The sequence below is a fragment of the Galeopterus variegatus genome, unplaced genomic scaffold (genome assembly GCF_000696425.1).
Source record: "Galeopterus variegatus unplaced genomic scaffold, G_variegatus-3.0.2 Scaffold46, whole genome shotgun sequence".
Classification (NCBI taxonomy): Eukaryota; Metazoa; Chordata; class Mammalia; order Dermoptera; family Cynocephalidae; genus Galeopterus; species Galeopterus variegatus.
In genome coordinates this window covers 1,234,736-1,259,691 of record NW_007726157.1, presented here as the reverse complement: position 1 = coordinate 1,259,691, position 24,956 = coordinate 1,234,736, and the positions used below count along the sequence as shown (strand labels likewise).

Here is a 24,956-nt window from a genome sequence, read left to right as displayed (position 1 = left end):
CTTCTCTATTCACTCAATCTATTAAGTGTAAGTGACATCATCTGGTTTTTAATAATGACAGTTAATCACTCTCAAATTGGACAAAACCAAAATATCACTGGTACTACCCATCTATATATATATCCTAATCAAATAAAAAAGTGTGTTGCTTCAATCTGCATGATCCTAAATAAAAAAATAATACCATAAATACTTAAGTACCATCTCTGGGAGGAAATTATTTAGCCATTAGTTTACACCCAGCAAAGACCTATGATATGAGAGTACATTAAAAGAAAAACATTAATTCAAAACTGTATTAATGTTTTACTCTATCATAATCCTTTTATTTTTCAGATACTAGAATCAACATCTACAACATCAGTGAGCCATGTTCACTGACTGCCAGAATTTCCATAGAGGAGAGACAAAGGGACTGCATCCTGGGATAGGTATGGATTTAATTTGAAACTGGGTTTGCCTCACAAGCACACTATTTTACTTAGATTGTATGTTTATTTGTGATGGCCTTAGAGGAATGATGGAAATGACACCTAGGGATTAGAGCCTCCCTAAGGAACTGTCACAAGTAATACAGACACTTCATTTCAAGGAAACCAAAAATCTATTCATGAAGTTAGAACTAAAAGCAAAAGATGCAGCAGCCATTTTTGCACTGTACATTTTACCATAATTAAACAAAAGATATAATACATTAAAAACATAACTTAAAAATTACAAAAATGATAATTACGTAAACTGAAATCATACTTAAATTTTCCAAAAGACTTCTTATCATAATGAGCCAAACACTAGAATCATGTGGATCTTTAAAACAAGCTGCAATACTACTCTCAATATTTATAAGCTGGGCAAAGTTAAGGAGGAAGAATGACTAAGAGATGCAAAGTAGACGTGAACAAATGAATTTATTCTTGTCTACTACTCCATAAAAATGAAATCAATCACATTGGAGAGAATATGAAAAAGAGTTTCAATGAAGTGACAAGAAGAGGCATGATTAAAACATATTTACTCTTTCACAACTTAAGAACTTTCATAACTTTATTGTACTACTCACTTATGAACATGAAATGTTAAACTAGAACGTAGTACTTTATATTAACTTCCAGTGTTTATTAACAGTGTATGTTACACAACTCCCACATAAAAAACTAACAATAGAATCAGCTTTACAATGTTTATATTACCTTACCTTATACAACTGTAATGTTTAAAAGTGCTGGCAGCTTTCTGACATTCCAGGCACAATTGAATAGCTCCTGGATAGTCTTCCTCCTTAAGATAACAACAGAACTCATTAGACTGGAAACATTTTTCTTAACACCTTTGATAAAAATATATCTCTGTTCATACTCCAACCAAAAATTACAGAATCAAAAAATTTTAATTCCTCTTAAACAAGGATTAGAATACCAATGATAAATAAATAAGAAAATATAAAGAGGCCACTAGCTCCAGGCCTAAAATGTATGCATAGAAAAAGTATTTAAAATATTCTGTTCCCTCTAATACACAGGAACAGCTGTCTGAGACCATGACTTATGGATAAAGCCTACATAGGATTAAGCTGCTTCACAGGGAAGGTCTTATTTAACTGTTAACATATCTTCTTTCAGTAATGTTTACATAATATGTTCCAAAACACTGTGCATTCTATTTCTCATCAACAGTCAACAATTCTACCAACCAAGAAATCGAAAAATATTTCTAAAGAAATAAATTTAGGAAAAAGTAAAATATTAATAACCTCAGAATATTTTTAGCCCCTAAACAGTAATGTAATGCCAAATGAATTTTCATATGGATATCTCAAACCCTAGTTTAGTAGTAATAGTTTAGAAGTAATACAACAATTACACAGAAAACCACAAAAAACTTTCCCCGATCCTCATATCAAAATTCAACAGATACAATTCAAACCACTGTGGGTGCTGAGAATGACAAAGTACCTACCTCAAGGAACTCTAATATTATAGGGAAACTCATACATTACATTATGCTTTGATAAACCTTATGACAGAAGTAGATAAAGAATGCTAAGAAAGCATCAATGAGAAAACAGAAGGCTCACTCAGAAAACCAATTAATATATGAGATACTAAATATAACTAAAATATCACACATTTCTTAAATCATTACCACATGTTCGGTACAAAAGATAGTTTTATTGCTATTTGGATGCAATACAATCAAAAGACTGAAGTTAACATTTCAGTGTTTCTACAAAATAAATGTTTCCCCAAATAAATTTGTTTTTATAAATGAAGTATGTATTATGTCAAAAGAAAAAGGCTCTACAGCAAATAACTTTACATGTCTAAAAACACTCTTTATAACACATACCAACTTGAGAAAAATACACATCCGAATTGTCTAAATTTTTCTATATAATATTATTAGGATCACCAAATTTCTAAGCCTTGTTAACTTACCTCCAGCATTTCACTTAAGCGTACATCTGTTCTTTGCTGTAAAAACAAAAATCAGAGATAAAACCTGTTTCAATCACAAAATTAAGTTCTAATTATTAAAAATTGACCTGTGTATACCAATGTTTTTATAGTTCTCAGAGACTTCAGAAGTCCAATCAGCAACTGACGTTTCCTCTGATTTGCAAAAAGGCCTAAACTAGCTTGAGTAAAACCCTCCTTGGCAATATTCAAGTGTCTGTAAAAGTAAAAAATAAATAGTTAAAATTTTAAGTATAATAAGAATACTATCCACACAGAACAATTAGGCAACTAATGAAGTACTGACCTGAACTACTGTTAAAACTGGGGACTGTGACTACTATTTGATAAATATATTGAAGGGCTCACTTTAAAGCAGAATTCCTCAAAACACGGTAGGTGGACTGGTTTCAATCCACAAACTATTAGTGATCCATGACAAGAAATTTCTGTAATTGAGTAATAGCATTTAAAAAGAGTACAAAAGTTGACAGAATAATTTTATTCTTTGTGAATCTAATAATAAAAATCTTTGGACCATGTTGTATGTCTTTGTTTTGGTTTGGTTTTTTTATTTCATTTTTCTGGTAATTTGTTCTTATTGCATTTTCAAAAACAACAGCCTGTGACAGGTTGGAAATGAAAAAAGAAAAAAAAAAAAGTGGTCCCATACCACAAATAAGTTAAGAAGCATTAGTCTAAACAATACAAAAACAGCAATATTTTTTAACCCATAAATAGATTAATAGATATTTCCCACATACCCTCTTAGTGCAGTTTTCAGATCATAATATATTGTTCACTTAATAAATGGTATTCTAGAAACCATAGCCAAAATAAAAAATCAATTATCAAAGATAGATTTCATAGTTATTCTTGAAATACTTTCCAGCCTAAAGAACAAAATTTCATCAAAAGCAGTACCTCCTCCCATTTGTGCAGATAACAGCAGCTAACTGAAGACCTGTCTGCAATGAGGTAACTCTTTCGAGTTCCTACGGAAAAATTAGATACAGGTTATTGTTCAAGGCATTTTTTTTTTTCTTATTTGTATGGTACCCTAACAAAAACTATAGTGTTTTGAAAACAAAAGCCTGCTTGGAAAACAAAGTAGCAACAAAAATACCTGCGCTTGAAAACTGTTAGTATATTTTTCATGAAATAATTTAAAATAACTTTCAATTGATTTTCACGATGACAGATGACAAAATATTTAGTTGGTATTGCTTGTAAGTTAATCTAGATTTAACCTGTTTTAGACAGGAACAAATACCAATAATATATCCATTTAAATGTTTCTACCCAACAGATTTTCACAAGGTAATTAAGGATATGACAAATATGACTTCCGTTTGCAAAGATGCTTTGACAATGAGTGCTTTCTTTTAAACACTGGTAGGCACTTCAACTGATTCTGAAGGCTCTGATTTTCTGATCAAAACACAGATTCACCTAGACAGTTCCAATTTTATCTTATTTTTAATCCAAATTGCTATATTGCCATTGAGTGGTCATTATTGCTTCTGTTACATTATTGTGTTTGTTACAAAGTTCATGCGAGCAATTTTTACTGGCTTTTCTTAAGTTTGTAAAACCAAAGAGATCACTTTCAAATCATATATTAAAAACTCTCACTTCTTCAGTTTGGTAAATTCCCCAAATGAGAGAGAAAAATATTCACACACACACACACACACACACACACACCCCAAACAGAGTAAATATTTTGCTATAGAACTATAGACAAAAGAAAAATTACAGTATTTCAACAGTTTCAATTGTAAATCACTCAACTATTTTTAAAATTTTACTATAAAAAATAACAAACATTATCCTACCTTTACGTAGGCAGGCTGTTTTTCAAGGATTAAATCTGCTACTTTTTTAGAGACCTATAAGAATATGCAGTCAAATGAAGGAAGTAAAAGAAAAATGCTTCATGCTTTCTCCTCTATTTCACATTTAAATTTTTTGCAAGAATATCCCATAGGTCTTCCCAGTAACTTCTAGAGCAGATACTGGCATGCTATGGCCATACACATTTCCCTGGGCTATGAAATTAGTAAAAGAGGTAGTATAATAAAGCACATAGCATAGTACCTGTTCCTTAATAGAAACTCAATAAATGGTCATTATTACTGTTAATGAATATCATTATATGATTTAACTAACATGCATGAAAGTGTAACAATCTGTAAGGGTAGAGGATTTGGTTTTAAAAGATGAATTTGTTAAAACAAATAAATTTCTAATCAACTGATTTTATGGAGACAATATCTAGGAAACAGAGAACTGCTCAAACTCTTTATAGCCTTTGTACCACATAAGATAACAAACATGTACTTTGATCTTCAAAAGCTGAAAAACACGTTTTTTAGAATGCTATGAAGATATCTAAGGTTTTATTGGCCAATTTCATGAATAATGTTAATGTCCACGAATAATGTTAATGTATGCAAGTTAGAGTTATGATTTTAAACATAAGGTTCCTATTCATGATTTCAGGGCCTGGCCAACTACACTATGGAGATACCAAATCTAACACCAAGTATGTGAGTGTTTGCTCAAGAAACACAATTGGCTCCCCTGCCTCAGGCCCTGAGAACGAAATATTGTACACATATTAAACTACTGCATTAATCTTTTCACGTTCTCTTAATCTACTTCAAGCATCTTTCCAATTATGTGAATTATTTTCTAGATACACTGTTTTGGTCTAGAAAGAGGGGTTGCATTAAGGCTAAGGAAATCAAACTTTATTAGCTTTAAGACTACAATTAATAAAGAAATATTGATATTAATCCTTACTATTAATTTCTTAATATTAATATTAAGAAAAAGTCAAATAGGAGCCACAAGTAAGAAAATGAAATCAGCAAGCTCTAGCTTTTTACCACATATTTTGATGTATATGAATTTGTATTGATGTACACAGACAGAAATTCACTTAATTCTACTGAATTGGGTTTTAAAAAAAAAAGACAATGTGGTTATTGTGAGTCTAAGATGTGCCAGGCAATGTACTAAGTGCTTTTTTTACATTATCTCAATCAGGACTCCTGACAACCCACTGAGATGGGTTCCATACTTTCTCATTTTTCAGATGAGCAATCTTAAAAGTAATAGTAACTCACCCACAGTCCCACAGTCAGTAAGTTGCAAGGCAAGGATTCAGGCCCAGGTTTATCAAATTCTAGAGGTCACTATGATACACAGCCCTTGTGATACAGCTCATTCCCAAAAGAATACTATCACATAATGTATACATATGGAAGAGTACTTATTTAAACATGCCAAGAGAAGGCAAAAAATGCCACCATCCACTGAAATCTCATTCTCCAAAAGCACAGTTTTACTACACAGTTCTCTAGAGCTCAAGTCCCTTCACCTGCCCAAGCCTACCTTACACCACCACTGCTACCCCCAGGGAGACCCCTGCTCCCACTGAGACCATTGGGAGTAACAGAAAAGAAAAGAATATCTTTATTTGCCAAATGCATTATTAAAAATATATTAAATAAAAAATAGATAAATTTATTACTACTGTTCCTTTAGTTTAAAAAAAAATAATAAGACCACAGGCTATCATTAACCTTCTACAATGAAATCTGAATTTCATAAAATGAGTTCACAGCCTAACATAAGGAAATTATCAAATCACAGAATTTTATAGCATTAGAGAAAATTCAAGCCTAAGCTATCACTTTACAGATAAAACAAAAGAAATTAGCAAGGTTAAATGACTTGCCCAATGTCATAATTAAATAGTGACCACAATTCAGACTTTCTGATTCTTAGTCCTGTGTTCTCTTTAAACCTATTTCAAGTAGAAGTAGGGACCTTTATTCTGAGATAAGAATATTCCATTACAAAACTAAGGGTAGGAAAGTCATGCACTCATGACAAGGAGCCTAAAGGTACTCACTAATCTGAAAAAAAGTGCAAATTTCTCTAATCACATTTAGGATTCCAAAGAGACAACTCCAAGTTCTAGAAGCAAAACTATCAAAGTAACATGAGGAAAACTGCAGAGGCATTAAATTTTAATATAAATATGTCATTTGAGTCAAAGTCATGTTAAAAAACAGAATTTGTTTATATGTTGATATATTAGTTAAAACCACAAAATCTGCAAATATTACACCTCTCTGCTGTGTTTCATTTACAGTTTTGTCAGAAAGATATGGGCTTTTTTACTTACTGCAGCTTGCTGTTGTTTCAATTTATCTCTGTACGCCTCTAATTCTTGCAAACTGAGAACAGGCGGGAGCTTCTATAGAAAAATTCATAAATGAAAAGTAAAAAATAGTTTGATTTGGTTTTATTCACCTGGGCACTTCTGACTAGTGAACTACAATCTGCATACAAAACAGTGTCACATCCCATCGCCCTCCATTTTTCCTGTCATTCCAATGCCCCTCACTACATTCCAGCCACAAAAGCCTACAGGCTTATTACACAACCCTCTGGTTCCATCCGTAACCCAGCCTTGCTACTCCCACTGCTGCTACTCTGACCTCCAGAAAACCCCATTATCATTGGGGCCCTTAGCTCCTGGCTAGGAGATATTGCTTCCAAGACTTGTGACAGGAGGAGGTAAGAAAAGTCCCTAACCCTAATCCCCACTCTATCGGCCACAGATATATCCCTCCTTGTCTATGACAGACTTCCCCTCTGAAATATTATGAATGGTAATGAAGTACTACAGTGTGACAGTGATAGTTGTTGAACTACATTCTAGATTATACCAGCTTTCAGAGGATAATATGGGAAACTAACAAAAAATGCATATCATTGTGTATATGGGGAAACAGACTCCAAGTCTCAGTCAACTGATGAACTTCAGAATAAGGTGGGGACTGACTGACTTTGTATGTACTGCAGATAAAGTATGTGTGCATACTGTGTTTGGTTTTGTCTAAAATCAAATTTTACTATTCTGACTTTTTTTTTAATTCCTATAAAAATTTAAAATGCTGGTATTGGAAACATTATGGCAGAGAGGTTTTTATCATAACTAAACAATTATGTAAATACATGTTCATGATTTAAAGTCTCAGAGCATTTCCAAGCATATTCAGCCAATATAAAAGATGATAGCAGCAGCACACTAACATATTGGATGCTAACAGTTGAAAACCAAAAATACAGAAATGTTTCCCTGACCAATATTCTACAGGTGCACTTAGAAGTTACATTTTTTAAAATAATTTCATCTTTAAACAATGCAGACAGTTCATTTAATCATAATCTGGTAATCACAGACCTGGTTTTGGTATCAAAAATATATATAAATGCCCCTTTTAAAAGCACTCAAATCTCACAAATTCAATCACCCAAAAAAAAGGTTTTAGATATATTTTAATGAAATTTTTTTTACCTCCAGCTCATATTTAACGACATCAAACGAGTCTGCAGAAAAATATATTTGTTCAATACTATTAATTAGCTCTTGTTCAGCTTGAGGGTCACTTGGCTGTTCTCGAAGTTCCCTGAATTCTTCCTTTAAGAAAAAAAAAGTCACAATTTATGGTTCTTGTAGCTGTTAAAATTCCATCTGCATGGAAATAAATGATGGTCTGTGGAAATAAATGATCATCTGTCTTAACAATCACGTATCTTCTGGGGATCATTCTGACCAAGGATACAAATTAATAAAAGCCAGAAAAGCTCATGAAAAGTTATAAAACAGCAAAACACTAAAAACTGCTATTGGAGAAAAAATTAGCCAGTCTGAAGATTCAGATTTTATTCTCAATTCCCTGTGTGCCAACAAGGTTGAAAGAATTTAAATGTTTAACAAAAGAAAAAAACAAAGGTGACTTCCTAAACCTATTATAAATAATACTACATATACACACATTTTACCATTTAACATCATTCTAAAAATGTCTCATCACAGATAACAAGGGAAAAACAACACCTCAATGACTTTTGGGTCACAATCAGCATTCAAACCCTGAGCAGCAGACACCCGACTCTGCTAAAAATCTCAGAGCTCAGCTAAGAAACACTGGCTTCAGAAAAGGTTCTCAAGTTTAGCTCAGTAATTTTATAAAACTTCCTTCAAAGTGTACTGATGCTGCAATTAATAATCTGATTATAAACCTAAAGCTCTGCATTTGATAAAATGCTTTCTTTCTAATGATACAGAATGGGGCTTCTGTGGATTTATGCAACAAAAAAAAGCGTGACAGACAAATAAATCCCTACCCCTAATGTCAGCACCATTATCCTATGACAGTTCATTGCATAATTAGATAAACCTTCAATTAACTGGGAAATTTCAATAATTCAGATACCACTCCCCTGCCACACCTGTTTATCAAGACATTATTATAAACATATAACAAGTTAGCCATTCGATTTTTTATTCAAATTAACCTCAAATATATTTATATACACAAAAAGAAACTATTATTAAAATCATTTTAGTCATTAAAATAATACTTAACAAAAATCTTAGTGAATCATTACTAATTAAACACACAAAAATTATCTGGTCAGCTAAAGGACATTATTTTCCAAATAGAGATATTCTAGATTATTTTACTGCAGGGCTTATTTTTCATTTACAAAGAGTCTAACTTGAGTATTGTTTGGAGTTTATATTTTATATCTGTAAAAATTATTAACTATACAATTATCCCCTATTAGGTTCAAGCTAAAAGAAAATATTAGGACAATAAATCTGAAACTCAAGAGAACAGTTAACTGTTTAAATTTAAAATTCCAATAAATTTAAAAGAGAAGGCAAAATTATATAAAAATCAAGCCTGCAGAATCAAAAATGCATGGAAAAGGGAATGCCTCTTCTGTACCAAACTCAACTTATAAAATACACGAACAAAAAAAGATCAAAGATATGGCTATCATCAATTCACTATGCAATTAGATACTATAAGTACAATAAGAAACCTAGCATCCTAACAGTGGGAGCTGCACTCCTTTGGGGGTTTATCTACAACACACTAATCCGTCTGGCACTCTGGACAATGGTACTGACACACAGACTTGGATTAAACTCACACCACTTGTGGGAGGGAAGATTCTCAACTAGCTTGTCAACAGGCAACATCCACGTATGCAATGGAAATTTGAAATGACAGTGAGACATGAAATGGAAGAGGTCAGAAACATCTGGCACTCTCCCTCCCTAAAAGTCCATAGGCATTTGAAATACCAGCTTCAAATGCCACAAGCATAGGAGGAAATAAGATCCAAGTGAGGATATAGCAATGTTGCCTCCCTAGGAATTCTACACTACCACAAGCAAATAAATGCAGTTGATATCATTCAAAAAATATACATATAAAAACTACAAAAATTGCTAAGATTGAAAAGCATCAGGTATTGAGCCAAGCCAAAAATTCAAATAGACTACATTGATTGAGTACTTTCATCTTAAATGTATAAATGACAATGACGTGTAACACCATGCTGAGGTTCTCCATACAGTATCTAACTGATTGATCTAAAGATAAAGGCACTTAGGTTTCAGTTCCAATTCTGCTATTAACCTTAGGCAACTTACTTAGTCTCTTCATGCCAAGTTTTTGTCACTTGTAAAGGGCATACGTACACACACACACACTCAAAATGACAGTGAAACAAATATCCAAAGTTATTAGTAATGCCAAAGGGAAAACATAATTTCATTTATAAATATCTCACAACGGTAAATTTCAAAAATGTGATGAATCTGTAAAAAGAGTACAATCTTTATATAAAAGGTCAAAGGCTTCCTTCCTAGAGTACTAAGCAATTTATACCACAGAGAGCAGACAAACCCATATAATTTCAAAGAAGTGACATGGAACATCTGACACTCCAAGTGTAAGAAATCTGCACTAAGAAGAGAGAGAAAACCTAGAAAGGCAGGAAAAGAAATGTATAGCACACAAAGTAGAAGTCAACTCAGAACAAATGCCCCAAATTAACACTATATCCCTATTAAATGCCCTCTTCTTTCAGAGAATTTGGTGGCTCCTATGTAAAAATATACATCTTAACTCATTCAGACAAACTCCATTCTGACAAGAATACAGATCACCGTGTTCCTTGTAGTCGCACTGCACATGTAGCTGGAAGATTCTGCATCTACCTAATCCAAATGTTTCATCACTGTTAGAGCTGTCTGCTCAATCAGATTACACCCTTCTTGAGAACTGAGATTTCTCCTTACTCCCCATCTTCATGCTCCGTTGTGCTAAAGCGCATTGTAGACAATAATCATGGATCAAAGTAAAATTAATTTAGTCAATTATAAATTTAAAAACATAAAACAGAAAGAAATGAAAAGACAATATATTCCTGTTTTGATACTCAAAAATTTCTATCAACTTTTATTTATTTATTTATTTTTTTGTCTTTTTTTCGTGTCCGGCAACGGATCGCAACCCTCAGTGTCACGCCCGCACCGGACCGGGACCGGCAACGGGATCGCAACCCTCAGTGTTGCGCCCGCAACTCGCTCAGCCAGTGAGCGGGAACCAGTCTGTATGTGGGATCCGAACCCTCGGCGGGAGCGCCACCGCGCTCCCAAGCGGCGCACTGTAGCAGTGCGCCACCGGGCTGGCCCTCTATCAACTTTTAATAAAAGGTTTCTTTTTCTATGATTTAGGAATATTTTATGCATGTAAACAGAAGCAGCTAGACTGCATATTCTTCACACTATTACTCCATAATTTAATATAAACTGATATCCTGCAATTAGAGATGTGTAAAAATACATAATTTTTCACCTAAAACAGAACCAAATTGGCAAGCCAATACACAGGTAGGAGGCAAAATTTTACATAAACAAAATGGACAAAAGATTTCCTGTGAAAAATTTAAAAGGCAAAATCAGAGGGAAAAGGATACCAAATGAAACTCGTTATACTAAATTAATACAAGTATTTAAGAAAAAAAAGTGACAATAATATTAGATATTTAAGCTAAGTTTGGAGTAAAATACTTGTCTTACAAACTGCTGCTATATTAATGAAATGTTTAAAAGGACTTACTTTTACTGTAAGTTTCGTGTCACATAGAAACTAATAAGCATGTATTAACATTAATAATGGTATAAATGCACTGTAAAACTTGAAAATACAAAAATAATTTGTCAACAACCATACATTATCAAATATGCCACAACTTGCCTGCCAATGGTAATCAACTACACCTAAAATAAAAATAAAAAGTATATCAATGTCATCCCAGAATTAAAGCTGGAGAAAAACTACAATTAAAGTAATGAATTTAATTGCAGAAGAGGGAAAACAAAAGCACAAAAGGCAAAACTGAACAAATCAAATCTCTCTCCCATACTATCATTAGGAACTAACCTGCCTACTTTCAAAGCTCTATAAACCTTGCCTTTTTCAGTCAACATAATTCCATTTACCAAACAATTTTTCTTAAATTTCCACTACGTAAAAATCTCCCATACTAGTTCATACAGGAACAAAGATCAGTAAAATACAGCTCTTCCCTCAAATAGTTGCTGAAGTAACAGGAGGGGTCAGATGAAAAAGTAACAAGTGATAGTACAGGTAGAACATGAGGGAGGCATAAACAAAATAAAGGGCGCCAAAGGACAGTGAGTTCACAGCTGATGGAAGAGCTGGCATTTGCAGAATATGAGAACAGGCAGAATTTCAAATTTAAGAAATTGGGGAATAAGGGTTACAAATATAAAGCAAAGCATAAATAAAAACAGTACATCAAGAAAGCATAAACAGGTTCATGCAATAAAGTGTGGCTCCTCAGGTCAGAAAAATAACCAGGGGGAGACTCGGCAAGTACACAACAAACAAGAAAATGCAACAACTGAGTTTTGAAAATCTGGTATATTTTTATATATATTAGAACCATATTTTACCTTTGCTAAAAATAAAGTATCTTAACACACATCGCTGTGCCAGATGCTTATATCAAAAATAAGCATAAATATTCAACATTTTCTTAACATAACAAACCAAGCAGGAATATTTTAGGGGAGTGGTAGACAACAAAGAAGTTATTCAATATTTTAGAGACTGTGTTTGCCAGCAGTCACAAAACACCATAAGGTTGCATATAATAGTACATAGCCTATTTTCTTTTGATCATCTCTGAAATAAAGCCACATGAACATACACATTAAATGCACATCATAAATGTAACTTTATAAAACATGAAAAAAACACCCAGTCATAACAGAAATTTTACTCAACATGTCTGATTTAGCCAAGCCACTTTTCCTCTCAACATCACAACAAAGGGTTTTATAAGAACTGGGGATTCAAGTCTATAAAATGATTCGAGCCTTCAAATATAAGGTATTACAAAACATTTCTAGTGTATTTGTGGTCTCTAAGGAACTAGACAATAACTTTACAAAGCAATTTCCCACTTAAGAGTTCCTCTCTTATGGGAATGTATTCAAGTTTAGGAAAGAAAAAAGAGACTACAAATTTTGCATTTAACCACTACTTTCAAATTATCCAAAATACCACACAAATTAAAATTACCAACCCAAGTTCAGGACTTCAATTCTATTCATTTATGTAAGTGTAAAAAATTAGTCAGGACAACTTAACAGTTCTCCTTTCCATTACTAAACTCAATATTCTCTTTAATTTTGGAAAGTAATTTAACCCCATTTTCAAACCCACAGAATAGCTTGGAAATTCCTAATCTTCAATAGTGGATTTTTATTCAAACAAAAAAATGAATGCAAAATATTCATTTTCATAGATTATTTCATTTCAAAATTCCAAAGAAAATTTATAGAATAAAAAATGAAATGCAGACCAACTCCCCTTTCTGTTCTTAGCTTATCAGACCACAGTGCACATTATATACCTGTGACTATATGTATACCTGGATGGCAGAATGCATGAGGAGGGGGGTAGATTTTGCTCTTATAAACATGGACTTGGGTTTGCCACAACAAATCTTATCAAAGCCTTTTTTTTTTTTACTGTTAGCATTTCTTCAGTAATCACAAACAAGCTATTCTGTTAAATTCTAAAATCAGAAGCCATATTTTTATCAAACTTAACATCACATTAGAGCTCTAACTAAAAGCAAAAAATGTTTAGCCACCAAAACCTATACATAGCTAAAAGGAAGAACAAAACATGAAGTTTTCAATATTCAATAAGTGTTATGAAAGTCACAAATCACTAAACAGAAATAGGTTTGATATGTTTCCAAATGAAACAGGATTCAAAACCTATTTCAAGATCACATATACCCTAAAACCATACACCACGTAACTTTATAATGAATTGCCAGATGTCTGATTATGTGGGGAAATAGCACATTTCCTCAAAATCCCACTAGAACAACAATAATAATCCATCAAAGGTAGCCGGTTCATCAATTTCAGTGTGTGCGTTTTAAATAAAACATAGCCTTTAATGGCTATCCTGTTTTTCTTCAGGCTTTCAGTGCCACCTAGTGGAATACTAGTGAGGTTGCAATTTGAAAGGAAGTTTCAGCAAAATGATTTATAGAAAATTTTTATTAAAGGTTATTGTATGGCATTATTTTAATCTGGCTTCCCAATACACTTAAGTGATAAAAAATAATGTATTTTAATCAATTTCAACACAATGAATGTCTTCCAAACTTACACATAGTTGTTTTTTAAAGAAATAGATCATGAATTAAAACTGATTTTATTCATAGAAATTTACTGAGTTATTAACATGACTAAAATCATAAAATTAGACAGCAAAAATTTCATACTTGGTACTCTTCTAAATATTTTTATTTATTTCTCTTATTCAATAGTTAAAAATACAACCCAAGTTCAGATCTTTGTTATAGTTTTTAACAAGTATTTTCCTAAATTTATTTCTATGAAAAGGAAAACATTAAAGACAATAGCTCTAAAGAAATCAATATATTTTTTTAAAAGCTATCGTTAAAAATATACCTCATCTTCAGTGAACAACAGTAAGCTGTTTGCCACATGCCTGCCCATTCAGAGGCCAATGCTGGAGAAAAGACACATCACAAATTGAGATGCAGACAGAAAAATCCAGTGTGTACATCTTAATTTTGTTTTTCTTTTAGTTTTCAAACATCTCATCAGACCCTCTCTCTAAAAGAAGAAATACTATCTATTCTGAAAAAAGACAACATCATAGCACCTTTAAACCCAGTTAAAGTTCTTTCCACATCTAAGAAGATCTTCAATTATAAATTCTGTTTTTAATGTCCCTCAAATTTAACCCTTCCCCATTTCCTACACTTCATTTTTTTATCTTCTTCTTAATCAGTATCCTGGTCTCTAGCCTCCACTCAACAATCTACCCCATATACCTGAAATCTTTCTAAAAAATTAATCACAAACTCTAGGAGACCCTGCACTCCCTCCCACCTACTCCTACTCCTCTCCTAGCTGTGCTGCCACCGTGCACACCTTCAAATATAGACCCTCTCTTGTGATTATCTATATCTTATACTACTCTGTGTTTATCTATTTTTGCTTGTCTCTCCCATTAGGTTGAGGTAAGAACAGAGTCTTGTACCTCTTTGTATTTTCAATAATTAATAAATGCCTGGCTCCATAAATGTTTGCCAAATAGACTGTGCGAATGATCTTTTATGATTTGCTATGAACAATGGATTAAGAAGTTCAAAGCATCTGAAGCCATGAGAAGCATAATTCATTAATGGTTAAAAAGAACACAGCAGGGCCAGCCCGGTGGCGCACTGGAGAGTGCGCCGCTTGGGAGCGCGGTGGCGCTCCCGCCGAGGGTCCGGGTCCCATGTGGAGACCAGTTCCCGCTCACTGGGAACACGGTGCGGGCGCAACACTGAGGGCTGCGAGCCCGTTGCCAGTCCCTGGTGCGGGCGCGACACCGAGGGTTGCGATCCCATTACCGGTCAGTAAAAAAAAGACAAAAAGGAAAAAAAAGAACACAGCAAAATACTGTTAGCCATGAGCACCTAAGAAAAACTAAATGATTTTGCAGATCCATGGTTAGAGTCATACTTGGTATCACCTACACAAGACATCTGTCCTAAATGATACATAATCCTAAACTGAAAGGTTTTAATCACTAAAGTCAATAGTCTCAGTTATAAACTTCAGTACTAATTCTAATACAGATACCAATATACTCATCTTCTAAAACATTGCTCAGTACATTCTTCTGAATGTATATTTCTCCTACCAATATCACAATATAGAAAGTATAAAATATTAGAGCTAAAAGAGCTACAAAATATAATCTAGTCCAATCACATCTTTTCACAGATGAGAAAACAGGCCAGGAAGCTTGTAAGGCTTTCTTAAGAGTAAGGCTAAATGTAAGCTTACAGCATTAATACCTATTTTACTATTAACTATTTAACAATTTAGCTAAGCTTCTTAGCATGTGCCAAATAAACCAATGCCCCAGGCCTAATCTTCCCCTGAACCATTTACATTTGCTGACCTTGTGATTCCAGACTGGCCACCCTTACCAGGGCCAGTGATCTCAAAAGTAGACAGCAGTGGTCACTCATGGGGTTAGGGGTGAAGACTCAGTAAGAAGACTATTAATGAGAGCATCATAAATTCACTACCTATCACAACTGTAAAAACATTAAGGCTTATGGTTTAAAGACAACAGAAAGTTCTTATTAACACATTCATGTATTTTTTTAAAGAGGCTCACTCATCAATTTGACATTGATTCTGAAATATGTAATGCAATCTAATTCAAGGCATATTCATAATGCATGATAATCTTTTTCCTGAAGTCAAAGAAATAAAGAGAATTATTTGTCAACAAGGATTTATGGTTATCTCTTATTTCCCCATTTTATCACATTCAATAATCTTTAAAAACATTATATAAAACTATTCTAAAATGCCTCTTTAAGTATTTATCTGAACCATTTCATGCAAAGGGGTTGGTCAGAATTTTTAGTATCTAGAGAACCTGACCTAAAATAAAAGGCTACTCATTAAATACAAAATACCCTTTAGGAGGTAAGGTACCTCAAAGAGATGAGAAGTCATGCACCTAAGCAGCTGACACTAAAGGTAAGGAGAGGCACTTGACTGTTGATCAAGAGAAACAAGCACTATGTGTAAAGACGCTGGACACAGAAAATAAACAGTGCTTTCAAACGTGACCTTAAAATTAAAAATCACAAGAGCAGACATTCAGAAGTGCCAGCTTTAATCTGTGATGGGGCTGCTACTCACATAGGAGCTCCAAGCTGCAACACTCCAGAGAAGCAGCAAGGATTTAACAGCGGTTAGTAATTCTCCTGAGGGGAAGCCAGCTAGCTTTCCAATAATGCATATTAAATTTGTAAATTGAGAAGTTCACATGAATATTAGGGGATTAAATTCTAAAATATGTACCACCTAGTGTAAGTTACATTTCAACTGCTTAATCAAAAATCTCTGCTCCACAACAAAAATATAATTAACCATGATTTTTGGCTCAGAGCATCAGAGTACAGAAAGTCAGAAGAAAACTATTTTTTATTTCCCCAAATTACAGCAGATAAATCAATAAGTTAAATATATCTATAATTGCTTTTAAACTAAGAATTTGATATAATAAACTCCAAATTTATCAATTTGCATTTTTTGCTTTACTACAGTGAATCATATTGCATCCCAATGAGTAATGAAAGCAAAAACAAGCCCTACCCCTACTGCACTACAAAAATTTACCTAGCTTATCACAACAACCATGTGCCTGTGGGAAAGAAATGCTTCTGTGAATCAATCATTATCCAGAGGGAATAACAGTTTCTTAAGGAAGTGAAAGGTCACGCTCACACATGTAGATCGATACCTTTCCAGGAACCCGGAGACTCTCAATGGCACCAAGATCACTGAGGCTCTCTGGAGGGCTTTTCAGACCCTTAAAAAAACAAGATAAGGAGAATTTTAATTATGCTGAAGAACTGTAAAAGGATAAAACACACTTAATGTAAGAGAAATGACCATTTTAAAATTAGAAATTTTCCTGCTTCAAAATGGAACATATATTCTAGAAACAATCGTCATTTAATATACATAGTACTACAAGGGTACTTCAAAAAGTTCATGAAAAAACAGAATTAAAAGACAATACAAATCCTTCCATTAACTTTTTGAAGACTCCTTCTATTATTAAATCAGAAAAGGATGTACTTTTGGTATTTTAAAAGAAAAAAGTATTATATGGCACCTTCACAACTAATGAAGGAAGTCTAACTTTACCATTATTTTAAAACAACCAATAGAAAAGAAACATAGGTGACAAAAAACATTCTATAAAAGTACTTATCTATTCATCATAGCCAAATTCACCTGATAAAAAGGTCCAAGCAATTGTATTATGATTCACAGATACAATATACTAAGCGAGCTAATCAAAGATTTTTAAATAATGGAAATTGCTTAATTAATACAGAAGTAATCCCTTCATTTTACCTGATTATTTCTCACCAATGTATCCAATTCACGCTGTGTAAGTTAAGATTTCAATCTCATATCTCACTGCTTTCTACCTGTTGTTTAGCTCTTTATTATCCTGTACTTTCTATATTCACATCCACTGAGGGATTTTGAAAGCCTTATTTGTGCCAGGGGAAATTATCAAGACAGAAAGAAGTCAGCAACTTAAACTTTCTATAAAAGCCTCTTTTCTAAAAATAGGCTATTCAAAGCAGATATCTAAAGTCCCTGTAATATTAGTGTTAAGACAAAATTAGCTAGGACATTAATTTGAGTAGAGATTTACGATATTGTCAAGTTGTCCTTTAGGTGCCCTATACTAACCTTTGGAGTCCTTAGTAAACAAAATATATGGTATGCTTATGTTGATTATTTGGGACTTAGAGCAGACTTGCCTATCTGTAAATTATAGAGGTATGTACTTCATCTTTCCCGTTGTAAAATACCACCAGTCATATCTACAATTTTTTTGACAAAGAGCTTTGCCTCATCCCCAAATCTTCCATTACTCCCAGTATATTTAACACACCCACCCTTCTCTCCTTCTCTCTCCTGTTCGTCCTTTTTTTTCTCATTTCTTCTCTCTCTCTGTCTCTCTCTCTCCCTGTCTCTGTCTCTCTCTCTCTCATACACACACACACACACACACACACACACCACTCTAAGAAACAAGAAACTAGTACGCCACCTTCAGAATGATCTCATCTATGAAGTCTTCCTAAATCCCTATTCTTCACAGAACACAGTACTGCTCAGTGTAGCCCATGGATCATCTCCATCAACACCACCCAGGAAATTTTTTTAAAGCAAGATTCCTGGGCCCTACCACAGACCTAATGAATAGATATTTGAGGATTAGGACAAGGAATTTGCATTTTAACAACTACCCTAGGTAACATATGATCACTAATGTTTTGGAAACACAGCTAGATATTTTCTAAGACAACACCACAGTCAAAGTAGTGACATTTTACATTTTAAATATATCTTTCTTTCTCTTCCAGGCCTTCAGTCCCAAGGGAACGGAGAGACCAAGCCTTAAATGCCTCTATAACCCAGTGGCTAGCAATGTTCCAGGAACAGAGTAAACACCAAAGAAACGTGTAAGTTGTTGGACAGAAGTCCAATCTCCAAGTGCACATTGTTCCCATGAGAACATGCGATTGACTGCAAAATGAAGTTTCCTGGAAGGCTTGCTGGAAACAGAAGAGCCTACTGAGGTTTAATATGCCCTATAATGAGTGAGTGGGGGAAGTATGTTACTTGTATTGAGACATTTATTCTTCCTCGTTTCAATTTCTCACCAAGAGTCATCATGAAGCTTCGAAAGTGGTAAAGAAGGCAAGGTTGGGTTATATACCTAAACTTCTACATACATTATATATACACACATACAGACAGACACACAAGAACAAAACTTCATAATTTAATTCAAAATCATGAACACCCCTAAAATATTTTTTTAAAGTATAACTTTCATGACTTTTAAACAAACATTTTTAAAAGTACACATGTGTTTAACTAGTCTAACAGAAATCCTTGGAGGACTACATCATGTCTAATTTTTTCTCTCCCCAGAGCTACTCAGTAAAGAAACCAATGCCTGAAATGTAAATGTAATATATAACCATATCTAGAAACAGTCTTACATCCAAATTAGTCAACACACACAATTTTAAACTAATACTTGGCAAGTTTCTACCAAATGTACAAAACGAAGGTAACAAAAATTGGAAACCCTGTGTATATGTTAGGAGGAGTGGAGTGATTCCAAGAATGGGCTCCAGAGCAGGCCGCCTGGGATTGTACCGACTCTCGCACTGTGGTCTTCAACAGTTACATATCCTGCCAGTGCATTATATTCTAATTACGGTGATAACTCATGGGCTGTTAGAAGGAATAGAAGACATAATATATGTGAGGAACCAAAAATAGTGTCTGGAACATCACAATGGTTCTTTAATTGTTAACCATTATTCTTAATATTATCACGATCACAGAGAATTGCTTTTCTTTTATCAAAACAGAAATGAAGAAGAATCACATAAATGTTTCAAAGCACAAAATCTGACACTAAACTGTACTTTACGATCATAGATCTTTAACCCTTTGATCATCAATGTTATAAATTTCTACTAACAAATATGAAATCATTTTTATTTTATCTTCATCTCTCTACAGCATGAAGTCATGTTCATAACTGTAGCATGCAGTCTTTATTAGACTGAAACTATCATTGTAATCATTAGCCATTATTTGACTTTCTTTTGAATTTTTGTTTTGATAATTTCCCCAGTTTAAAGTTATACAAAATTCAACATAAATGACACCTGCCTCTGCATTCTATTTCTTTGCCTAAATGAGATTAACACCTCAGACAACTTCAGTTATGTCTACATGAATCCTCATTTTCCATTTATGAGACCAGCAACTTATGTCCTATCAATCCAGAGGAGCATCTGAAATGATTTATGTTTCCTTCTCTTTTTAGCAAAATTCAAGAGTGTTTACACTCAGTACCCAATTTCTCTCCCCCTATTTTCTCTTGAATCCACCCTAATCAGGCTTTCCTCCCCACCACTTCATGAAAACTGCTGTTGTCTGCTCGCTGATGACCCCCTAATGCTCAATGCTACCTTACTTGGCCAATCTGCAGCATTTAACACAGATGATCACTCCCTCCTCTTTTAAAATCTTTACTCGGCTTCTAGATAAAGAGAACAGTGAAGTGTCTTATTCCCTGTTCTCTTTATCCACTATTCATTCAGCAAATATTTACTGAGCATCTGCCATTTGCCAACTAACATTTAGGAGGCTGAAGACTTCTCACTTCACTGGCTGCTCCTTCTCATTCTGCTTTGCTGGATCCACCTCTTCTCTCAGATCTTTTAATGGTGAATTCTCAAAACCTCCAACCTTGGACTCTTTGTGTACACTCATTCCGTTGGTGATCGTAACCAGTTTATACACCATCTACCTGCTTGGAACTCCCAAAGTTTTATCCAAACCCTGGATTTTACCTCATTAATTCAGACTAATTTGGCCAACTGCCTTCTTTATCTTTCCACGTAAATATCTAAGAGGCTTTTAAATTAACAAGCCTAAAAGCCATCTCCCTTCCCTCAACATGCTCCCCCCCCCTCACTTTTATCCGTCTCAGCAAATGGCAGTTCCATTTTTCCAACTGCTGGGGCCACGCTATTTAGAGTCATCCTTCTTTAGTGAAAGCCCAAATCCAATCTTTCAGGAAATCCTGTCAACTACATTTACAACATATCCACAGTCTGACCTCTTCTCAACACTTCTAGCACTGGCACCAAGCTTAAGGCCCACATCTTCCCTCCCTTGGATTACAGCAATAGCCTCTTTATTGGTCTCCCTGTTTTTGCTCTTTTTTCCCTCTTAACTCTGTTCTTAAAACATAGGTCTGAATGGTCTTTCTGAAGTATTGTGCAGATTCCATCACTCCTCTGCTTGCCATTTCACTGAGAATAAAAGCCATGGCCTTGCTCTGAACTGTAAGGTTCTATGTGATCTAGCTTCCTGCCATCATATCTCTGGCCTCACCTCCTACTATTTTTCTCTTCACTTATTTCACTCCACCCACACTGGTCCCTTGCTGCTCCTCAGACATGCTCTTGCCTCAGGGCCTGTGTATTTGCTTTTCCTTCCCCTGGGAATGCTCCTTCTTGGATATAAACATGGTTCACTTTCTCACCTCCTTCAGGTCTTTTTTATTACCTTCGCACTGAGGACGTCCATGGCCACCCCATCTAAAATTATAAACTACCCCAAATTGCCAACAACTCCCACAACTTCCTATCCTCTTTTGCTCTATGTCTGCCTTAACACTTGTCTGTCTTGTTCACTGCCACATCCTCAACTTAGAATAGTGCCTGGCACACAATGCTCAATAAACATTTGTTGAATGAACTGAAAGAACAGAGGCCAAGACAATGGAGAAAGATGAACAACAGATCTCATCTAAATAAAGAGAGCTAACAAAGCCTTCCCTCCCTCCTATTCTTTTCCAAATAAAGATCCTAGGATAGCTGAAATGCCAAAAAGTACTAAATTTCATAGACCTTAATTTCATCTCTCTCCACATAAACTCAATATATATTATTAGCATACTCTGTAGTCTCAAAAAAAGAAACATCTTGGCATATAGTTATTTGCAATACTATTACATGTAATCCAATAATAAACAGCACTAATTAAAACTCCCAGTGTAACTCTAGGCAGTATCCTATTTTCATACCTCATAGACTCATGACCTGTGCATCAATAATAACCAAATATGTGGAGATCAAGCCATAGATATATAATTAGAATGACTTTAAAAAATCTGTGTAAAACTCCTAATTTTACCTCACTTTTCACACAGTATAATTCCAGCTTTTTGTATGTGTTCTTCATGGGTTTTTTTCCATTCCAATTAAACACAGATTTGACCTCCTCAAATTCAATAAGCAACTGATTGAAGCTTAGGAATTATAATTTTCAGCACAATTTCATTATATTTAGGAGGCATAAACTTATTATCACTGGTATCTGTAATTTCGCATTTTTTCTCTCCTACTCATTTGACAAATAAGTTCAAAAAAACAATAAACCAACCAGAACTGCTGTACTGCTATGACAATGTTGTATACACTGAACTCTTGGCAGGCAACAAACCTGAGAGATCACCAGACTTAGTTGATGTACAAATGTCCAAATTCAGAATTCCAAAGGCAGTTTAGGGGCATTGTTATAATGTACAAAAGTGTGTATTGTTTTAAAAAAATCAAACAGATCCCAAAGCCAGCATGAAATTATCTATTGCTTGAGTTATTGCAACAACCTGCTTCCAGTTTTCCTGCTTTCACACCATCAGTGTAGCCAATGTGATGACCTCTAGGATAAAGAACTTCCTTGACAATGCCCAGAACTGTGTTAATGCCTTTATTTATCTCTTTTACTTCATTATATCATCACCAGGCTAACCCATGAGGTACACATTATTATTCCCATTTTAAAGATGTGGAAACGGATACTTAAAAATGTTAGGTAACTTGCCTGTGGTTACACAGCAACTACAGGATAGAACAGAACCCTTACAAACTCAATCGCAAGTAAGGAGTAGGAAGCATAAGAGCAGTTCTCCACAAATTTCCAACTGTTACTACCCGCTTATTTAAGTAACCTTTTTTTAATCCACTGAACTTTTAAATTCTATTTTCATGGCATTAGCAATATGATTTGACAAAATTAAAATAATCATGAGAAGATCATTTGTGTATTGTCCACCAGAGATGTTTATTTGTAACCTGTTCAGATACCTCTCAAATTCTAAATTACCAAATAAGAATTTGGAATTTCTATTGTTTTAAATCAACAAAATAAACTCACAAATGAACCTTTCACTAAATGATTATCCTCCACATTCTCCAAACTTTTGAAAGCCACATTGATTTAAAATTACAATCTAAATTGTTTCTTTCATACTAAATAATATTGACCAATTCTAGTGAAATACTGAATTGAAATAAAGCTATCTAAAACCAAGTGATGAATAAATACATAAAATGAAATTTCTGTCACTTCTTGCTTAAAGGAAGCCGAAGCACTATTAGGAAGTCCCTAACATTTATGAAACAGGTTACAAAATAGCCAAAGCTCATGATTTATTCATGATTTGTCATTCTAGCATAGAATAGACCATTACACTGCCGTGACAATAATAATTTTAAAAGTAGCATTTCACAAAGAGTTTTAACATATATTTGCTTACTGAGGACTCCATAAGAGAAATGTGAGATAGAATGAACAAAAACAATTAGTATGCTCATTTCTACGTTCTGAAATTTAAGGTACAAGGTTTGGGGTCTTACCCAAAATCAAGAAGCTACCAATTCTGTCTTCAAATCATCCGCTCTTTCCAGGTCATCCCTATTGCACAGATCTCACCTCCCCACCTAGGCCACCTGCTCGCAGACGACAGACAGCCTGGATGCGGGGTACCATGCAAGGCAGCTTAGGCTGTCCTGGAAAGATGGCAAAATGGGGAGGACGGGAGACAAAGACAGCCTCTGACTTCCCCATAACCCTTGTCTACAAATGTTTCTGGGAGGCCGCTTCCCGCTGGGGCAGGGTTAGGATTCAGGCAGATCAGGTAAGTTTTCCTGGGTGTGCCCCGGCTTCTCCGTCCCCCTGACACCTGCCTCCACCTATTACTTAGGTCTCCGCCCGCCGCGGCCCGGGCACAGAACATCTCTCTGTTCCTCTCCCAGCTGAGACGAAGGGGCCTTAGCTTCGGCCGCTGCGACTTACCTGTCGGGTCATGAGAGATTTGATTTTTTGCATGTCGAAATCGTGGCGCGGAGGGCAGGGGTACCCCACAGCAAAGAGCTTACAAATCACACCGAACTACCAGACATCTGGCCCCGGCACAGGGAAGCCATAGTGGGTGGTCACGTGGAGCCGCCGACCTGGGTCATCCTTTCTCTCCCTGGGCATGCTGGGAACTGTAGTCTTCCGGCTGACGCCAGCCGCGGCAACAAAGTAAAGAGGCCAACCCAGGTACAACATTTCCCAGCAAGCAACACAGCGGGTTCTTCAGTGAAGCCTGCAAATCTTGCTCTGAGCGACCGCGGCGATCGCCGGTCTTTACGGAAGGGTTTACACTCGGGGTGTCTGCTTCGGCGAAGTGGAAACCCAAGTCGTAGGTGCCCAGGCATTGAGCGACAGGAACAAACGTTGAGGAGACAATATATAGACCAGACTGACTTGATGACTGACTCGATGCCCCGTAGGAGTGTGATGGAGGAAACCCCACCTGGTCTAGATGGGCGGGGTGGGAAAACGTGAGACTGACGCGAAGAAGGAACTCAAGAAAGCGCATTCTCCAAGAGGTGACCTGAGAACTCCGAGCTACCCTGGCGGCGCTGGGTTGGGCCTGAAGAAAGGTGTGGTCCAGGTTGCCCCACAGGCGGCGGGCCAAGGTTAGGACTATTCTCCCTCAGTCATTGCATCACCTGCAAAAGCCCTAAAATCAAAGGATTTTGTCACCTCCCCCCCCCCCCCCC

At 35.1% G+C, this 24,956-nt stretch overlaps 1 protein-coding gene across 1 annotated transcript in view; it reads right to left on the bottom strand.

The window, feature by feature from the left end:
* Positions 1-24,280, bottom strand: part of CCDC132 (coiled-coil domain containing 132) — a 121,419-nt gene extending 97,139 nt beyond the window's left edge. The window contains exons 1-9 of the mRNA XM_008572376.1: positions 24,202-24,280; positions 17,240-17,308; positions 7,834-7,956; positions 6,655-6,726; positions 4,292-4,345; positions 3,378-3,448; positions 2,553-2,670; positions 2,436-2,471; positions 1,196-1,278 (exon numbers count right to left, since the gene is read on the bottom strand). Coding sequence (XP_008570598.1) covers positions 1,196-1,278; positions 2,436-2,471; positions 2,553-2,670; positions 3,378-3,448; positions 4,292-4,345; positions 6,655-6,726; positions 7,834-7,956; positions 17,240-17,308; positions 24,202-24,234 — 659 coding nt within the window. The 5' untranslated portion in view covers positions 24,235-24,280. The remainder of the gene's footprint in view (positions 1-1,195; positions 1,279-2,435; positions 2,472-2,552; positions 2,671-3,377; positions 3,449-4,291; positions 4,346-6,654; positions 6,727-7,833; positions 7,957-17,239; positions 17,309-24,201) is intronic.
* Between the last annotated feature and the right edge of the window lie 676 nt (positions 24,281-24,956).